The 21,227-nt window shown below is 35.5% G+C and overlaps 1 protein-coding gene across 3 annotated transcripts in view; it reads right to left on the bottom strand.

The window, feature by feature from the left end:
• Positions 1 to 215: 215 nt before the first annotated feature.
• The window catches only part of ZFR (zinc finger RNA binding protein), an 83,785-nt gene continuing 62,773 nt past the window's right edge, over positions 216 to 21,227 (bottom strand). For 2 of the 3 annotated variants that reach the window (XM_070774791.1, XM_070774792.1), the window contains 5 exons: positions 20,373 to 20,470; positions 19,410 to 19,505; positions 7,196 to 7,307; positions 6,984 to 7,081; positions 216 to 1,750 (listed from right to left, as the gene is read on the bottom strand). In XM_070774791.1, the coding sequence (XP_070630892.1) occupies positions 1,571 to 1,750; positions 6,984 to 7,081; positions 7,196 to 7,307; positions 19,410 to 19,505; positions 20,373 to 20,470 (584 nt within the window). In that variant the 3' untranslated portion in view covers positions 216 to 1,570. Of the gene's footprint in view, positions 1,751 to 6,983; positions 7,082 to 7,195; positions 7,308 to 19,409; positions 19,506 to 20,372; positions 20,471 to 21,227 lie in introns of those variants that run through there. The other variant, XM_070774793.1, reaches the window with a different exon arrangement.

Here is a 21,227-nt window from a genome sequence, read left to right as displayed (position 1 = left end):
AGAGTCTGGGGGAAGATTGTGCCCAAGAAAGAAACTGAACCAATATGGTACTGAATTATACACTTTTCTGGAAATTATGTGCCCAGGAAGTATCATTTGTCAGGAATAACAAGATTTAAGTACCCAATAAATTTGAATACGGTTTTATGGAAACATTAAGTCATTTCAAAGCAGAAGTACTTATGTCAATTCTAACATATAATACATTTAAGCCATTATATGAATTTAAGTTTTTATTTGTATATTTCACTGTAGTGCTGTGACAACAAAATGACATCTGTATACCAGAGCATACATATATTAACAGTAAGATGTAACTTTTCATTACACCACTGCTAGAATATTTAGCTTTTTGTAGGACACATAAGCATGTAAGATGGCCACACCAAATAATTTTCTGGTTTTTTTCTTAGATAATCTTAAGTTTTTTTTTTCCAGTAATACTTTATCAACCTCACTGTTAATAGAACTGTAAATTATCTGGGTGATGGGATGTAGGGGCAGGGGGAGGGATCATTCAACTGTTATACTGTAATAGTTGCTAGAGTAATCTCACACACACACCAATAAGGAACTGTCTTCATAATTAAGGGCTAGTTATTGTTGTTAGTTGCACAATGATAAAGTTCTTTGAAAATATTGGTTAGCCCACTTATATATGAAAAATGCCCTTTCCACTTATGCAGAAGAAAAAAATATTCAGAAAGTTATTTTTGGCCTTGCTATGTCAAAAAGTCAACTGTACAAAGATCTACGTGTCAAACCTAAAATTAAAATTTTAAAAGTCTATTAAAAACAAAAATGTCATGCATTTTTATTATCAATTATGCAGAGGCTTTAAAACTGTTGCAAGACCATATATTATATATTAGCTTTTATACTGCTAATGCACAACTAACAGCAAACTTGATTAGATTAACAGAAATCTGTCTTAATTACACCTTTATATATCACACTAGAGAGACAAATGCCACAAGATCTGCAGAAACATTTAGTTCTGAGCACTTAAATGGCAGGATAACTTTTTGTGTTGTAATCCATCACATAAAGAATAACAAAAGGAAAAAATTCTGCAGTCTCACGTTACAAAAAAACGTACTGCTGTAAAATATTAAGAAGGCGTAAAGGTTATCTGTAACACAAAGTAACAACTAGTATCAAACAGCAAACAAAACTCTAAATAAAAATATCAAAATACACATAGTAACTGAAGCACAAATACTGCATTAAATACAGTAAAGATTTAATAGGACTAGGTAATAAAAGACACAAATATAGGGGGAGCTAGGGCAACCAGTAAATAAAAACCAAAATAACGGGGAAAAAATCAGAACCATTGTAATTCCCCAAGCTGGAGCACAATTTTGCAGGGTGGGGGTGGGGGTGTCTTTCCATTCATATAATACCTAACACTGTACATTAAGATTTTAGTATCATAGAAAAACTTGGTTCTTCCATGAAATTCTTTAAATTCTCGATAATTTTTTCGAAGTAGACATCATTATGAATGAAAAACAGCCAACGAATGGGCACCTGTTGTTTTTTAACACTGCAGATTTACAGAAACTTTTTAAAAGTTATCATAATCTTTTTTGTCTTTTTTCCCCTCAGCCTCAAATCCATCAACTCCATCACTATCCCTTCTTCGTTTTCTGTTGTTGTGGATGTTAAAACGCTGGTTCATCTGTGGTAGTGGATCCATGCCTAGAACTTTGTGTATCTGGCGGAATGCAAGGAGTCGCAATGCAAACTGCAACAAAAAGAGTATTCAGTCAAATTAAAGAACCAATATTAATTCTTACTAGGTTTATAGACCAACATAACAATATAAAAAAGCATGTTTAATGAAAGAAACACCTTAAACAATATTAAGGTTCATAAATGAAAGACTCTGTATGTTCTGAAGTTTTTATTTTCAGGCTTTTCTGTGTGCATGCTATTTTTTTTTTTTAATGTAAGTTAAAAAAAATATTCAACAAAATTATTATGCTCATTAAAAAAATCCTAAGACAGTATACAGCAAAGAAAAAAAGCATCTCACTCATCAAATGAACCTCTCTTTGGTTCATATTCACATATCTTGCAACTTTTTCTATGGATGCCCATGTGCTCATCCTCAGGCACATGTGCCTCCCAACACACACCTCCCCAGGTTTACAAAATGAGGATTATACTTCTTCAACTTGTTAGTGAACTAAAAAAAGATTTTTCACTACTGTGGCTATGTATATATATAGGAATACATTAGGCATCAATGTCACAAGACCTCATATGTCATAAGATATTTTGAGACATAGTTTCCCAATATTCTGAGGGATATTTAAGGAGATTCTACAGTCATTTGATTAAAAGGCAACTTTCACTATGTGGTTAAATCTTCAATAGAATTGTTTAGACTACTTCTTGAGATATAATTCCATATAAGATCTGTTTTTGTAAAGTGTACAATTCAGTTGTTGCTTTTTTTTTAGTATACTTACAATTTTTCAACATTAACTACTCTCTAATCCCAGAACATTTTCATCACCTTCCCAATGTTCCAACCTCCCCTCACCCCCCAAAACCCCAAGGCCCAATAGCAGTCATTCCTCAATCCCTTTACCCTGAGGCCCTTGCAACTATTAATCTACTTTTGTAACTAGATAGATTTGCCTACTATGGACATTTCATATAAACAAAATCACACAATATGACTTTTTGTGTCTGGCTTCTTCCACTTAGCATAAGGTTTTCAAGATTCATCTACCTTGTACATATCAGCACTTCATTCCTTTTAATGGCGAGTAATTTTCCACTGTATGAATATATCACATGTGTTTACCTACCCATCCATCAAGTGATAGACACTTGGGATGTTTCCACTTTCTGGCAATTATGCATAATGTTACTATTTATGAGGTGAAACTAGGGATTATTTATCATAATAGGACAGTATTTATTTAGAGTTACTTAAAAAAAGGTATTTCCCAAAGATAAAACAGAATAAGGTTTTCTTCTCCATTTAAAGAAAATATCCAAAGTTATCTGCTGCATAATAATGAATAGTAACACACTTTTACTACAGAAATATTGCTACTGATCATCAGCCTATTCTCATACTAGGGGTTTCAAAATAGAAGAGTAGTTAGTTCAGTAAAGAAAACCACAGTAGCATCTGAGGCTGGAGTGAGCACTCTGTAAGCTCTTCCTCTGCATGTGATTTGCATGTACCTCTAAATTCTAACAAGAGACATTTCTAATGTATAATTGGAAATGATTTAAAAGCAAATGAAATTTGATGATACTAAAATTATTCCCATACAAATTCATCTTGAAATTTTTAAAAACAACATCAAAGAAGATGTAAAGTTTACTTAATCCTTTTTTGAGAGGGAAGATAACCTTAAAATGTGCCCTTTCAAAGATATGCTGCTCTATTGGACACTTACAGGAAGGCATCAGAATAAATGACAAAAGCTACATCTTGCAGAAGCAACTCGAAAAAGATCACTAGAGAATACAGATACAAAAACAAAGGTAAATATTATGGAAGGAAAAGAAGAAAAGTCCCAGACAAGGGAAAAAAGTGAATTATTAATATGGGCACTATGGCCCATCAACAAAGAAACTGAAATTGACCTAGGTCCAATCCATAGAGCTTATTCAGATTTCACCAGTTATATACACACTTGGTTTATGTGTGATGTATACAGATCTATGTAACTTTACCAAATGTGCAGGTTTGCATTAACCACCATCACAAGGCACTATACTATCACCACAAGACTCTCACTAGCCACATATATCCTCGCCCCTATCCCTAACTCCGGGAATCACTCATCTGTTCTGTTAGTTCATTAATGTTATATAGATGGAATGATGCAGTATACGTAACTTCCTCACTTTTATTTATCGAAGTATAGTTGATGTACAATTATTAAATAATTAACAGGTGTCCAATACAGTGACTCATAATTTTTAAAGGTTATACACATTTAGTTATTATTAATATACTATTCCCCTATGCTGTAAATATATTCTTCAGTTCAGTTGCTCAGTCGTGTCCAACTCTTTGCGACCCCATGAATTGCAGCATGCCAGGCCTCCCTGTCCATCACCAACTCCCAGAGTTCATCCAGACTCATGTCCATTGAGTCCGTGATGCCATCCAGCCATCTCATCCTCTGTCGTCCCCTTCTCCTCCTGCCCCCAGTCCCTCCCAGCATCAGAGTCTTTTCCAGTGAGTCAACTCTTCGCATCAGGTGGCCAAAGTACTGGAGTTTCAGCGTTAGCATCATTCCTTCCAAAGAAATTCCAGGGCTCATCTCCTTCAGAATGGACTGGTTGGATCTCCTTGCAGTCCAAGGGCCTCTCAAGACTCTTCTCCAACACCACAGTTCAAAAGCATCAATTCTTCGGCGCTCAGCCTTCTTCACAGTCCAACTCTCACATCCATACATGACCACAGGAAAAACCATAGCCTTGACTAGACAAACCTTTGTTGGCAAAGTAATGTCTCTGCGTTTGAACATGCTATCTAGGTTGGTCATAACTTTCCTTCCAAGGAGTAAGCGTCTTTTAATTTCATGGCTGCAGTCACCATCTGTAGTGATTTTGGAGCCCCCCCAAAATAAAGTCTGACACTGTTTCCACTGTTTCCCCATCTATTTCCCATGAAGTGGTGGGACCAGATGCCATGATCTTCGTTTTCTGAATGTTGAACTTTAAGCCAACTTTTTCACTCTCCACTTTCACTTTCATCAAGAGGCTTTTGAGTTCCTCTTCACTTTCTGCCATAAGGGTGGTGTCATCTGCGTATCTGAGGTTATTGATATTTCTCCCAGCGATCTTGATTCCAGCTTGTGTTTCTTCCAGTCCAGTGTTTCTCATAGCTTATTTTATATGCAATGGTTTGTACCTTTTAATTCCCTACCCCAATACTGCTCCTTCCCACTCCCCTCTCCCCAATGGTAACCACTAGTTTGTTCTGTGAGTCTGCTTCATTTTTGTTATATTCACTAGTTTGCTGTATTTTCTACATTTCAAATAAATGTGATGGGCTTTCTAGGTGGTACTAGTGGTAAAGAACCTGCCTGCCAGAGCAGGAAACATAAAGAGATGTGAGTTTGATCCCTGGGTTGGGAAGATACCCTGGAGGAGGGTGTGGCAACCTATTACAGTATTCTTCTCTGGAGAATCCCATGGACAGAGGAGCCTGGTGGGCTACGGTCCATGGGGTTGCAAAGAGTCAGACACAATTTAAGTGACTTAGCATAAGTGATACACAGTATCTGTCTTTCTCTGACTTAACTTCACTTAGCACAATGCCCTCCAAGTCTATCCATAGTATTGGAAATAGCAAAAATTCTATTCTTTTTTATGGCTGAGTAGTATTCCATTGTATATATACACCACATCTTCTTTATCCATTTATCTGCTGATGGACACTAAGGTTGCTTCCTTATCTTGGCATTGTAAATAACACTGCTATGAATACTGGGGTATGTATATCTTTTCAAATTAAAGTTTTTTGTTTTGTTTTCTGGCCATACACCTAGGAGAAATTTTTGGGTCATGTAGCTCTAGTTTTCGGAGAAGGCAATGGCACCCCACTCTAGTACTCTTGCCTGGAAAATCCCATGGATGGAGGAACCTGGTGGGCTTCAGTCCATGGGGTCGCTAAGAGTCGGACATGACTTAGCGACTTCACTTTCACTTCTCACTTTCACGCACTGGAGAAGGAAATGGCAACCCACTCCAGTGTTCTTGCCTGGAGAATCCCAGGGACGGGGGAGCCTGGTGGGCTGCCGTCTATGGGGTCGCACAGAGTCGGACACGACTGAAGCGACTTAGCAGCAGCAGCAGCAGCTCTAGTTTTTCTGAAAAACCTCCATACTATTCTCCACAGTGGCTGCACTAACTTATATTCCTACCAACAGTGTATGAGGTTCCCTTTTTTCCCACTGACTTTTAACACTTTTCACTTCTTCACTTTTAACAAGGACACTTCTAACTACCTCCTAAAATCAGACCACTTTCTTCAAAGTCACATTAAAGCTTTCCTTCCTTCCAACTAAGAATTCTCTTATTAGTTTTCAAATGCCCTACTTCTTACCCAAAAAATAATTTCTTAAGTACCAACGAAGAAAAAAAAGCCACTTATGGTAAACTGTCATCTTCCCTAGAAAATTAAACCCAAAGAAATTAAAACAAAACTTGTTTAATACAAATTGGAAATCTTGTGTGTCTGTAAGATATTCATAATGTTCTATTATTACTGACTCTTCCTCAAATTACTTTTAATCTAACAATTTATTTTAATCCTGACCTCTCAAATTATCCTTGCCAGAAGAGACAACAGAACAAAATCTTAAGTCCAACCAGTGTAACTGCCTTAGACTAGATTGTTATTGTTTATAGTTGGTAGACATTTCTCCTCTTAGTACACTTCTGGAGTCAAAAAAGGAAAGTTGTATAAGTTTTAGACTGAATGAAAGATTAATTTATTTAATCTTCCCAACAATCTTCTTTGAGACAGATACTGCTCTTATCCCTTATAGATGAAATGCAGAGCTGGTATTTAAACTCAGGAGTCTAGACTTCAGAGCCCACACTTTTAATTACTATATTAGCTGGCCTTTTCAGTGGCAGGAAAGGCTAAATCATTACAAAAATTTCCATAAACCAAACAGCACATCACTTCTGTATACCCAGAGGACATGAATAGTTGCTCTACTGATCCTGACATATAATATAACAACTAGATTTAATGATACTGAAAATACTGTAGTATTTTTATATTTATACAGGACACACACAGAGTTAATATAATAAAATTGAAGATTAATGAAATCTAGTTTAAATTATATCCTAAGGGCTTACTTACTAAAGAAGCAGGAATAATGAATACTACATGGTAATTTCTTCTAGAGGACAACTATAAAAAACTAAAACTGTAAGGGAAGTGATAAAACAAAGCCCTGGGATTAGGAACACAATGGTACCTGTGCACTGGATGTGATGTCTTCACGCTGCTGGTCAGTCATTGTTGCCAAGGTATCGAAGGGATCCTTCTCACAAGGATCCAGAAGTCCAGGACTACCTACAGCAATCACCATAGGCAGAATGAAGCATTATCATCATCCATTTGTAGAAGAATGAATAATTCTCATTCAACTATCAAACACACAAACATTAAAAATGAAGTAAAACTTACCTTTAAGAATAATCCCTGAAGAAATGCACTCAAAAACTCTTCTCAGAGCATCTCCAGGGCTTTGAGGACTAGAAGCACTACTGATTGCTTTCTCTACTAGTAACTCCATTGCCTAAAAACAAAAACATAAAAATGTGTTTGACAGCTTACAGCCCAAAGGAATTATTCATTTTCAGAATGACAAAATAATTATGAAACTGTCATTAAAACTTTTAGAGGTTGGGGCTTCCCTGATTGCTTGGTGGTGAAGAATCCACCTGCCAATGTAGGGAACATGGGTTGATCCCTGGTCCAGGAGGATCCCTCATGCTGCAGAGCAACTAAGCCTATGTGCCACACTATTGAGACTGTGCTCTAGAGTCTGGGAGCTTCAACTACTGAGCCCAAGTGCCACAACTGCTCAAGCCTGAGTGCCCTGGAGCCTGTGCTCTGCAACAGGAGAAGCCATCACAATGAGAAGAAGCCTGTGCATCACAACTGAAGAGAAGCCCCCGCTCGCCTAAACTAGAGCAAAGTCCGCACAGCAATGAAGATCCAGTAGAGCAAAAAATAAGTAAAATTATTAACAAAAAACATTTTAAAGATTGAAAAAAATCACACTGAACAAGTCACAAAATCAGAAAATAAAAATTACATGTAATATAAAATTAAAAATAACGAAAACAAAATAAGGCAATATATAATTTATATCTTAAAAATTATTTTGTAATGTGTGCTTAATGAAGAAAAATAGATTAATGGGTTGTTTTGGATTTTCAGTTACTGCTATCCTTTTCTATTAAAATATGACAGTCCTTAAAATTCTTTAGATATGTAGGGCTCACATATACTTGTTCTTTAATGCCTACATACCGATAATACTGAAGAGTTATAGCAAGACCATATTCTACCAAGATGACTTTTATTTTTCCTTTAAGAACAATTATCTAAATTTTCATTTAACATACAACTGTACTTCTATTATCCTTAAAGAAAATATAAATTATACTTTCACGGTAAATTACATTTGAGACTCAAAATCAGTTAAAACCAATGAAGAAAAAAAAGAAGTATGGATTTAGATCCAGAAAGCATTTTGAAGAGTTTATTAGAAAGATCTGCTTCCATTTAGATTCTAAAAATTAAGATATAATGTACAATTCAGTGGGTTTTAGTACATTTACAAAGTTGTTCAACCATAACCATTCTCTAATTCCAGAACATTTTATCACCTCCAAAGAAACTCCACACCTACTAGTAGCCATTCTCCATTCTCTTTCCTCAGCCCCTGGCAACCAATAAACCACTTTCTATTTCTATAGATTTGCATTTTCTAAACATTTCATATAAATGGAGCCATATAATAAGTCACTTTATGTGTCTGGTTTCTTTTACTTAGCATTATGTTTAAGGTTTATCCACATTGCAGCTTTTACTCAAATTTTAAATAAAATCACCAGTAACAATTCAAAGAAACGAAACAGATTGAAACTAGAATGAAACCCTTAAAATGATAATGAAGTTTAAAACACTGAGGATCCATTTTTAGTTGTGTACTTAAAAAACTCATAGATTTAATTAGAGGTAAAAACCACATCCACTTACTCACCCCAAGGCCATTACTCGCATCTTTTAAGTAAGAATAATTCTTAAAAGATTGGACATGTGGAGGTTTTAGTTCCAAACAAATTAGGAATAAGTTGTAAGAGAGATACGAATCTGAAGAGCGAGTACACATAAAAAGCAAAAAAAAAAAAAAAAAAAAAGATGACAGCTAGGAGGAGCATGAAGTTTAAAAAAATCTGAGAAAAACAGGTGTCAATAATGATAAATGTAAATTGCAACAAAAAAAAATTAAGATGGTTCAGTCTAATTAAGCTGAAGAACGTAGGAAGTTGTTCAAGACATTTAAAACTGTTCAAGACACAAGACCCTTAAAGGGTCTTCATTTAAAAATTTTAGTATTTTAAGGCATCAGCTTCAGTTATCTAGGCAACTCTATGAATGCATATTAAACACTTTTCCTGTCCAGACAAGAATTATTTCAAGATGTCCAAAAGACTGGAATCTTTGAAAATAAGGATTGTCAATTGTCATTTATGGAATCCCTTTGCCTAGCATAAATGGCTGGCATATAGAAAATACTTAGTAAGTACCTATGATCAGAATACTTTTGGAAAGAAATGTGAAAATAATCCTGTTAATTAAAGAAATCAAGGGTTGTAATTAACAAGTTACTAAAATACAAAATTGATGTCTTAAAATATGTTCCTTTCCAAAAATACCTCAAATTTATATAAGTACTTTTAGAGAATGTTAAGGGAAAAACAAATATTCACTAATCAGCTATAATACAGGTGCATGCATACTAAGTGCTCAGTCATGTTCAACTCTGCAACCCTAAAGGACTGTAGCCTGCCAGGCTCCTCTGTCCATGGGATTCTCCAGTCAAGATTACTGGAGTGGGTTGTCATGCCCTCCTCCAGGGGATCTTTCTGACCCAGGGACTGAACCTGAGTCTCTTAAGTCTCCTGCATTGGCAGGTGGGCTTTTTAAACTACTAGCACCACCTGGGAAGCCCCAGAATATAGCTATGTCAAGATACAAAAATATTAAAGGTAATTCAATGCTTTTTAAAAACCTGCTTATTGACTGACCTCTAGTGGGAATATATAATTTATACTTATGTATTAAAGTAGAAACTAAATAAGAACCAAGAAAGAAATGAGTATTTATGGAACACAAAGTCCATATATTGAATCACAGTAAAACTAAGTCAACTGTCTGCCTTCTGAGATCATTTGCTGTGAAGCAAGCAATTTAAAAATGTTAATTTTCTATGGAACATGGCTGGTCTCCAAGCAGATGTCCATGGTTAGGCAAGCAACAAAAGTAGAACATAGGAGGTTTATATACTCTTAAATGCATGCATTCAAAAGTAAAAGGACAAAAAAAAGTAAAAGGACAACATCAAAGACAAACAGAATCAAACAAGGGAAATGATTACTTAGGCAATAATATAAAGGATTCTGATGGCAAAAGTTACTTAAAAAAGAAACGCTCTCTTAAATATTATATATTAAATGACATGAAATCCAGGATTGCAATATTTGCTTTAGGGAAACATTCATGTGGTATTATATTCTTCCTTCCCATCTTTAACAGTAGTAACTTACTCCTGCAAGCGAAAAGAAAGTTATTTGCCCTGTGATGTCAGTGTTCTACCATTTATCATTCAGAATCTCCTCACTGGTTCTAAAACTGACAGGAGCTCTCTCACTACAAGTCATCATCACTAAAATCTAATACACTCTTCCAAAAAAAAAAAAAATATATATATATATAGGGTTTTCCAGGTGGTTCAGATGGTGAAGAATCTGGCTGCAATACAGGAGAGTGGGTTTGATCTCTGGATCAGGAAGATCACTTGGCAAAGGGAATGGCCACCCACTCCAGTATTCCTGCCTAGAGAATTCCACGAACAGAGGCCTGGGAGTTACAGTCCATGGGGTTGCAAAGACTTGGACACAACAAAGCGACTAACACATGAAAAAAAAATACGTGAAAAGGTATGTGGAGCACATATTCTAACTGCTGTATGAACAAAAAGAACAATTATGGCCTCTCAGCCTCTTCTTTGGGGACTATCTCATTTCACAGATAATTCTTTTTTTTTTTTTAAATAAAGAAAGATAAAATTCATATAATATAAAGTTAACTATTTTAACGTGAACACTTCAGTGGCATTTAGTACACTTACTAATATGCTGAATAACAGCCACCTCTATCTAGTTCAAAACATTTCTACTACTCCAAAGTAAAACCCCCGGCCCATCATGCAGTTTCTCCTCGTTCTCTCATTCTCTAAGCCTCAGGCAACCGCCAACCTGCATTCTATCTATCTGGATCTGCTATTCTGGATATTTTATACAAATGCCATCATATAATGTATAATTTTTTGTGTCTGGCTTCCTTCACTCAGCATGTTTCGGAGGTTCATCCATGACAGATGATTCTCTTTCATAAAATATTCCTTAGCTTAATATAGATTTAAAAAATAAAATATACAATAAACATTAAAACACTTTTTACCAAAAAATGCCTTTCTGCAATTTACAGCAGGTATACCATTCTAAAGGTATACTAATCTAAAGGAGGTTTCTATTCTACACAGCAATTCTTAAGTCAGATCAACCTTACAAGAGAATTTTACCTATACTTTCTTTACTTATCACTACAGATTTAGGACAAAAGAAGAACTAATTTGAAGGCAGTATATTATTTGCTGTACTCACTGTAGTGGTAAACACTAAAGGCAGGTGGTAGGACTTAGATTTATTCAATAAGTAATCTGAAGGCTAAACAAAATTGAAGATCAAGTTCACAAGAACTTCAAATTTCTTTCATGCAAACCAAGAAGAAAAGTTACTCTCTGCTTAAGGTGACAGTGCAAAGCCAAATCTCAAGATCTCTTGCCCCCCAAACCTGGCTATGATTAAAGAAATATGTATGAAGCACACTACCACCACCCAAATAAATATAAAATGGCTTCAATTAAATGGAGGAACAGGCCAGTGAAAGAGTATTTCTAAGAAAGTGAGTGGCCTTGGGCAACTCTCCATTTATACTTCCCTAACTGGCTCTTTAGAAGACAATGGGGAAGGGGTTGGCAGTTGAGTGGGGGAAAAAAAAAAATCCAAAAATTTCACCAGAACTCTCTCAACTCAGAAAGTAAGAACAAGTCATGTTGCGGGCAGCCTGAGGCAAAGAAATTTTTCTAAAAATAATCACCTTTCATCTAAAAAGAGAAAGGAAAAGCAACAGAATTCATCAGTTTTGAAGGCTCTTTGCCGAAGACAGGTAGGGAAGAGTAGAATTCCAATTATCCACATCTAATTATCTCTAATAATAAATACAGACTTGACTAACATGCAGATAAAACAAACAACAAAAAAAATAAGCTCTTTCGAAGGAGTAAGAAACAGGGAAAATTAATATCAAAGACTGCTGTGAACTCTCAATGAAGTTTCCCAAAGTGGCTTCACACACCCCAAACCTTCTTCTGATTCAGGTAAACAGAAAGGTGTTTTTGAAAGGAGATGGTGAAGAGTTTCAGGAAAAAAACAGCAAATTCTGCACAGGCAAAGGCTCTAGGAGGCCACTGTGGGTTTGAAATCTGAAGCCTAAAGGTGTGCCAAGGGAATCTACCTCAAAGACTACCACAGCACATTGAATTAGGGAACAGAAGAGAGAAAGCCCATGTCTAGAAACTCCCTGGCAGTCCTGTAGTTAGGACTCAGTGCTTTCATTGCTGGGGCCTGGGTTCAAATACCTGGCCGAGGAACTAAGTTCTTTACATGGGGCATCCAAAAAAAAAAAAGAATACATGCCAAGAGAGAAAGCCAAACACTACTCCTTTCCATAAGCAATCCTCAAAGCAGAGCTCATGCGGGAAGAAATAGAAGTATTTTAAAAGGTGTGAATAAACTAAGACAGTTCTTGTTTGCACGTTTTAGTATCAAAGGATGACTTGGAAATGGAACTGACAATGCTAAGCCCTAAAGAAATGAAAAAAACTAAAACAAACCAGGCGTGATATCTTTGCATTTGGGTGGAACACAGAGTGAAATCTACTTCCTATGGACTTTGAGAGTCCCTTGGACTGCAAGGAGATCCAACTAGTCCATCCTAAAGGAAATCAGTCCTGATTATTCATTGGAAGGACTGATGTTGTAGCTGAACCTCCAATACTTTGGCCACCTGATGCAAAGAGCTGACTCACTGGAAAAGACACTGATGCTGGGAAAGACTGAAGGCAGGAGGAGAAGGGGATGACAGAGGAGATGGCTGGATGGCATCACTGACTCAATGGACATGAGTTTGAGTAAACTCTGGGAGTTGGTGATGGACAGGGAGGCCTGGCGTGCTGCAGTCCATGGGGCTGCAAAGAGTTGGACACAATTGAACGACTAAACTGAACTGATGGACTTTGAATGATACTGTTAAGTCATTGCTTGTAATAAATGTATCAATCTGGTGCATATATTGAGAGGGAGATTTTGTATGTGTAAGGACAGACAGTATGTGAGAACTCTGTACTTTCTGCTCAGTTTTGCTGTGAATCAAATTTTTATTATTTAAAAAATAATATTTACTTAGAAAATAATTTATTCTGGAAGAATCTTAATTTAAGGGAATAAAGATACAACTGTCAACATTTTGAGTTATAGATAACTTGATAAATAAAAAAACCAATAAAATTAAAACCTCAAGGTTGAGACGAAAAGGAAGACTGCAGAGCTAATTAAGCAAACTGAACATTATTATAAAACTAATAAATGAATTATAAATAGTAAATATTGGGACATGGGTGAAAACTAAATTATCACCAAAAAAACAGTAACAGGGGACAAAAGAGGAAAGAGAACAAAGATTAAAACAATCACAAAGATAATAAATATATGGGACAAAGGGAATCCAATATAAGGGTAAGTGGTGCTAGATAGCATATTCAAAAGCAGAGACATTACTTTGCCAACGAAAGTCTGTCTAGTCAAGGCTATGGTTTTTCCAGTGGTCATGTATGGATGTGAAAGTTGGACTGTGAAGAAAGCTGAGTGCTGAAGAACTGATGCTTTTGAACTGTGGAGTTGGAGAAGACTCTTGAGAGTCCCTTGGACTGCAAGGAGATCCAACCAGTCCATCCTAAAGGAAATCAGTCCTGGGTATTCATTGGAAGGACTGATGCTGAAGCTGAAACTCCAATACTTTGGCTACCTCATGCCGAAGAGTTGACTCATTGGAAAAGACTCTGATGCTGGGAGGGATTGGGGGCAGGAGGAGAAGGGGACAACAGAGGATGAGATGGTTGGATGGCATCACCAACTCTATGGACATGAGTTAGAGTAAGCTCCAGGAGTTGGTGATGGACAGGGAGGCCTGGCGTGCTGCAATTCATGGGGTCGCAAAGAGTCATACACGACTGAGCAACTGAAGTGAACTGAAAATAGAGGATCATATTAATCATTTGTCAAATGTGCAGACAAAGATTTCAATGAAATGATGACACTAACAACAGATTCCAGGACATAATTTGGTTAAGTTACTAAAATTCAAGGATAAAGACAGAATTTTTTAGCAACCTGCAGAAAAGGTAAAGGCAAGAAAAATAGGCTGGACTTATGGTGGCTCAGATGGTGAAGAATCTGCACAAAATGCAGGAGACCTAGGTTCAACCCCTGGATCAGGAAGATCCCCTGGAGAAGAGAATGGTTAACCACTTGAGGATTCTTGACTAGGGAATTCCATGGGCAGAGGAGCTAGGAGGGCTACAGTCCATGGGGTCACAGAGTTGGTGACCCCATGACTAAGTGATTAACATAAACTAGATTTAGCAATACTCAATGCTGAAAGATAATGGAGCAATACCAATAAAGGGAGGAGAAAAAATTGCGACCTAACAATACATTTTTCAATAAAGTAATGGTAATTGGCAAAGATTCTCAAACATGAAAGAAATTTTAAAAACTTCAAACACTTTTTGATAAAAACTACATGATGATAAAATTCAGTCAACCAAGAAATAAAAAGAGGAAACCCCAGTAAAGCCCTAGTGGCTGGCACCAAAGCATTTAAATAGAGACCATTAAATAATCAAAGGGAATATACTGACACATAAGGTAAATGTAGTAATTTTTAAACCTTTAAGATTTAAAAAAGCATTAAGTGTAAACTTTCCTGTTTTCTAAGTGGAATCAGCATTCACTGAGTAAAACAGATAAATCAAGAAACAGGTTTTGACACATTAAAATAAATGAATGAATGAAACAAATGAAAAAAAAAAAAAGAAAATACTAACAAAAACCCAAGAGGATAGGAGGAGGAGGAGGAAGTGATCATTTTCTCAGCTTTTATAGATGAGAGGTTAACAGACATTATCTAAAATTGTTAAACAGATGCAATGAAAATACCATATAAAACTATAAGGTCAACAACTAATTGTCTAAATAATCAGAAAAGAAACATATTCACACATAAAAAAGAACAAGAAAAGGATAAGAATTATGGCAAAGGATAGAAAAATACCAGAAACATACCAGATAAATGCTAATAAAAATGAGTTTAGGAGGGTGCAGTATAGCTGAAATATATTAAGGGGATTTAGACATTAAGCTTCCAGCTTTTAGATAAGAAAGTCACAGGTATATAAGCGCACATAGGGAATATCGTCAACAATATTGTAGTAATTGGTTTTACTGCAATAATCATTTCATAATGTATTAAAATATGGAATTACTATGTTGTACACATGTATGGATGTGAGAGTTGGACTGTGAAGAAGGCTGAGTGCTGAAGAATTGATGCTTTTGAACTGTGGTGTTGGAGAAGACTCTTGAGAGTCCCTTGGACTGCAAGGAGATCCAACCAGTCCATTCTGAAGGAGATCAGCCCTGGGATTTCTTTGGAAGGAATGATGCTGAAGCTGAAACTCCAGTACTTTGGCCACCTCATGTGAAGAGTTGACTCACTGGAAAAGACTCTGATGCTGGGAGGGATTGGGGGCAGGAGGAGAAGGGGACGACAGAGGATGAGATGGCTGGATGGCATCACTGACTTGATGGACGTGAGTCTGAGTGAACTCCGGGAGTTGGTGATGGACAGGGAGGCCTGGTGTGCTGCGATTCATGAGCTTGCAAAGAGTCGGACACGACTGAGCGACTGAACTGAACTGAAAGGATATAATGTTGAGAGCTATTTAAATGTCAAAGTACTGACATTTTGGTGTGCTTTAAACTACCAAAATACTGGTATTTTATGTTATATGTACATGATTTCAAAGACTGGCCAGCAGCTTTCTTTGCCCTCCCTGATTCGTCCATCATCACTCTGCCATGGCCCATGTTCCCCTAGTTCCTTTGACCTGTGCATCCTCTCTTTCCACTCAGTTCTTAAAGCTCTGCACCCTCAAAGCAGAGAGGGTCCCTTGAAGTTTATGGCTCTCTCTGATGAAGAGAAAAAGCAAGGTGTAGGGTAAAGGGCCATCTGCAGTGAGACTTTCAGACTTCAAGAATAGCTGAGAAGTGGCCTGAGAGTCCAGTCTCAAAAGTACTGAAGCTTAGACATAATATAACAGAAAGAGTCTCAAGGACACCTGGGTTGCATGGACTGAAGCTGAAAGAAGGAGGAAGTAAAATGATAATATAGAATGCTTGTATTTTTATATATTAAAAAAAGTTTAAGTTATATAATGTACATACATTTGTATATTAAAAATCTATCAATAATTCATTGAATTTTCATCACAAGTAAATACTGAAACACCCATTGGTTATTTTGCTCCAATACTGCACCTGCTATTACTGACTAATCAATCAGAGAATTAAAACAATAAAGATGCTATAATAGGCATTTTTAAAACTTTAAGGGCACAGAACTCTATTACATAAAAGTTTTGAGTATCTGGTTGAATGGGTCAATTTTTCTAGGAAAAGTTGCCAAAATTAACTCCAGGAGAAGGAAAAATTAAACAAAACAGTTACTCACAATAAAAGAAATCAAGAAAGCGCTACCCTCTTTATAAGGGACTGGGAACTGATAATGTCAAATGAATTTTACAAATGTTCAAAAAACAGTATTTTTGATGATCCTAAAAACTGTTTCAGAGTTTAAAGAACAAAAGTTCTAAATTAATTTTTATAGAGTTAGTGCAAATCTAATAAAAGGACAAAAATAAAACACAAAACTTTCTTTATTGTCACTGCAAAAGTGATGATATTCTATCAATTATCTATTAATTCAATACAGTACTACTTAAAAATAATTAAAAGAACCCTGGAGTTCATTAAACTGAACAAAATGGCAGTCAAGTTCTTTTGGAAAAAGAACATGAGAAAACCAAAACAAAACAAAACACACTTAAAACAAAACAAAACAAAACCCAAAACAAAACCCCCAAACAGTGCAAGATGGTCTTTATAATGAGCAGCAGAGAACAGAGAGGGGGAAACTCTGATGAAAAGGACATCAGAATTTTAAAACACACTATGAAGTTTTAAAAATTAAAAGAGATTAAGGACTTCTTTGGTGGTCTAGAGGTTAAGAATCCACTTTGCAATGCAGGGGACATTGGTCCAATCTCTGGTTAGGGAACTAAGATGCCACATGCTGCGGGAGAACTAAGCCCACGAACTGCAACTATCGAAGCTCAAGCACTCTGGAGCCTGTGCATCACCACTAGAGTCCATGTACCGCAAGGAAAGATCCCACAGGACACAAGGCAGATTCCGTGTGCCATGACTAGACTCGATGCAACCAGTTAAAGAAATATGTAAAAAATAAATAGAAAAAAGAGTTTAATAGAGAAGATTGAGGAATGAAAGACTACTGTAGAAACAGGCCTGCAACAAAGGAACTTTGGTTTAACAAAGGGTTTCTCTTCCTCAGTGTTATCGATAACTAGTATCGACATCCAAAAATATCTCCAAACATTACCAAATGTCCCCTGGGGGCAAAACTGAAATGTGGTTGAGAACCACTGGTTTATGATAATGGTGATATTTCAAAATGGAGGTTGGGAGAATGAACATCACTACTAAATAAAATGCTAAATGGTATTGGAATAATTGATAATTGGTCTGGAAAGACATATTGCTGGATCTACCTCTAGTCCATTTATGATTTTCAAATTAATTTATAATTATACAAGTAATGTATGTATATTTTATCCTAGTAAAATCCAAACATTACAGATCTCTAACCTAAGCCCACTTCTCACTACTGAGAGACAACTCCTGTTGTAATACAGAATATATCCTTCCAGGAATAAGTAAGCAAACATCTGTAATAAACATAACTTGATTGGGGGAAAAAAGCTCTAGAAGAAAGCATGTGTGAATAATCTATAATCTAAAACATGAGAGAGTATTTTGTAGACAGAATACAAAGTTGTTAAGTCATAAAACACTAATGGATTAGAATTTGTAAAAATTTTAAACCTTTTATAAAACAGCAAAAATTATTAAGTTGAAAAGCAAATGAAAACTGGAAAAAATATTTTAATATAGGTAAGTGCTAATTTCTTATAGAAAGTAATTATAAATTATGCGAAATATGAATAACAGGAACTACCAGTTAAGAGGAAAATAATTATAAATGCCAATAATCACTTAAAATTTAAATAAAAAATAAGACTCCATTTTTTACCTAACATGTGTTAAGAAGTGTGATCTTACCCAAAGTTAGTGAGGATGTGAAGAAAATGCTAAGTTCAACAATTTTTGGTAATTTTAAATGATCCACCTTTCCTGGTTACAATCAAAACATGTTCTTTGACCTTGGAATTCTATAGCAATTGACCCTAGCCATCACATGTATATAATACTCATAAAAGCGTGACTACCATACAATGAAAATTTAATAGCAGAAGACTGCAAACAATGCAACTGTCCATCAGACGGATACCAGTTAAATAAAATATGGCATGTCCATAAAAGGAAACACCGAGTAGTCAATACCATTCTCAAAGAGCTCCCAGAATTAAGATAACCCTGGCTAGTCAATTCTCCCTAACCCAACTCTAGAATCTGTAGGTTCAGTTATACTTTTGAATGAATCCTTCTGTATCTGAATTTTTGCTATTTAGGAACTCAAATATTTCAACATCAAAGAGATATTTGTACATAAATAAAACAATAGGAATATACACGACGTGCATATATGCATTTCTCCTCCCTGGAAAAAAATCACAAAAAATTGTGCCATGATAACTGGCCTTTAAATGATGAGAAGGCTTTCACTTCTTATTTTGTGCCTTTCTGCATTCTTTGAATTTCCTAATTTTATGCATTTTTTTGGATAATACATATTTTTAAATGTTAAAAATTACTTATACATTGTTAAAATATCAACAAAATCCTGCATAGGGAGATTAATAGCTCATTTAAAATTTTCTTTGTATCTTTATGTATGTACAACTAATAATTGCACCTATAAAAATAATAAACACTGTGTGAAGAGTAAAAAAAAAAAAGAAGGAAAATTCAAAAAGAAAATCAAGTATAATTCTCAGCAAGTTAAACAGTCTGATAAGACCCTAGAACTTCTCATGAGAAAAAGAAAAAAACTCCATTTAGGAAATGGAAATAAAGTTGATAATTAGATGTAAGATGAGGCTATAAAAAACTGCAGAAGTATTTCTGAGACGTTTATTTTTCACATACAGTTACATATTACTTACCCAGCTTGGAAAATCAGACCAAGTTGGAACTCGTTGACAGAGGTCCCGGAGAATACGTATGATAATCACACAGGACTGTAGACCATTAGCTCTAGCCTTGAGAGCAACACAAAAATCAACTGAATTAATCTTAGAAATATTAAAAATATCCCTTGATGAAAAAAAAGTTAAAATACCACTGTTCAATGGAAGCTCAGATAAAAATAAAACAAAAATAACCACACTTAAAATTGGATTCAATGAGCTGCCATTTACAGCAATATTTTATGCCAGGATTAGTATTTAAAAGCTGATATTTTAGGTCAAAGTAAACAGATTATACAAGAATAATTGTTCTTGATCCCCTGTGAACCTTGACCTGTGTTCATTTAAATCAGTAAACTTAAAAAAAAAAGTCTGCCTACATTAGAAATTAAAGAAAAAGTAAAGAGCTAAAAAGTTTGTCTAGGGACTGAAAGATTAAGGAAATCTGTTTGGTTTCCTTTCTGTGCCTTTGCATAACTGCAAAGTCACTAAACCAAACAGCTGCTTCCTCACCTTTCATTCCCTACACTTATTAACTTAAGAGAAAGAGGGGAAAAAATCTTACAACTATACACAAAGCTTTAAACACATATTCCATTATTTAAAGCAAAGTTAATCTGCAGCCTTATGGAATATAATATATATACACAAACATGTGATGTTCCTGAACAAGTCAGCTTCAAATATGGCCACTGAAAATAAAAATAAAAAAACCCAAACTACAAAACACCCCCCAAATCCTAGTTTATTGTCAAATTAATAGTAACTGCAATATGCAGATCTTCATACCCAGCTTTCTATGTTAACATATTTTCTGATATTTAATTTAAAATAGTATTGCTTGGGCAATCTTTTGAAATGTTTAAACACAGTTAAACATGTTGTACTGAACTACTCTCTCATAAGGCTACAAGAAAAAAGTAAAATGATGTTCCGAACCTGGAACCACTTAGCGTGGCGTAGAGCAGCCAGAGCGTCAAGGCATTTTTGCCTGTCCAAGACGTCCGGTGGGTCTTTCACCATACCCGAGGTTACATCTAAAATGGATTGAATTGGCAAAATGCAGTGAGGAATGGGTGTTTGACCAGGTGAGCAAGACACTTCCTTAAAGTAGCATCAGTGTCACACGAGCCATTTGAGGGTTTTGTCAGCTCTTTAATGTAACCCAGGAAGTTATTTAACAAATTTACATAAATCTAATATGAAGATCAAGAATTCTTTAATTTAGAAATATAATAAGTAATTTCTACAAATATAAACCCTACCCCACCAAAAGAAAATCAAAAGGAAGGATTACTGGATACAGCGCACCAGCACAAAGACAACAAGAGGGAACACAAAAATCCACCTTAATAAATGAGAATGTACAGTAAACTATCCTTTTGTTCAGTATTTTAAATGGTCACAGGTTATTTTGGGACTAAAATGTCAAAGAACTAATGATAAATATGGGATGATCAATGCAGTAATAATCACAGAAAAAATAAGGAGTCAAAAACAGGCATTTCTAGGAGTTCAATGATTTCTCTTCCACAAGAGAACTTTAGTTGTAAAGGAATACGAAATGCCCTTTAAAATTCAGTTCCCATAAAGTATTCCAAAGAAAGAATAATTGGAGAGAAACAATGAGTGAAGTAGAGAAGGGCAACAGGAACTAGCATGGTTAAACAGAGTAAGTATAGAAATAGAACAGATACAGTAAGCAGAATGGTTTGATGATAAATATGCAGAATCTTTTAAGTTATAGAGTTTATAATAACTGATTTTAATCAATTATTATATTAAAATATAAAT

The sequence above is a fragment of the Bos indicus genome, chromosome 20 (genome assembly GCF_029378745.1).
Source record: "Bos indicus isolate NIAB-ARS_2022 breed Sahiwal x Tharparkar chromosome 20, NIAB-ARS_B.indTharparkar_mat_pri_1.0, whole genome shotgun sequence".
In the NCBI taxonomy this organism is placed as follows: Eukaryota; Metazoa; Chordata; class Mammalia; order Artiodactyla; family Bovidae; genus Bos; species Bos indicus.
This window is presented reverse-complemented; position numbering and strand designations above follow the sequence as displayed.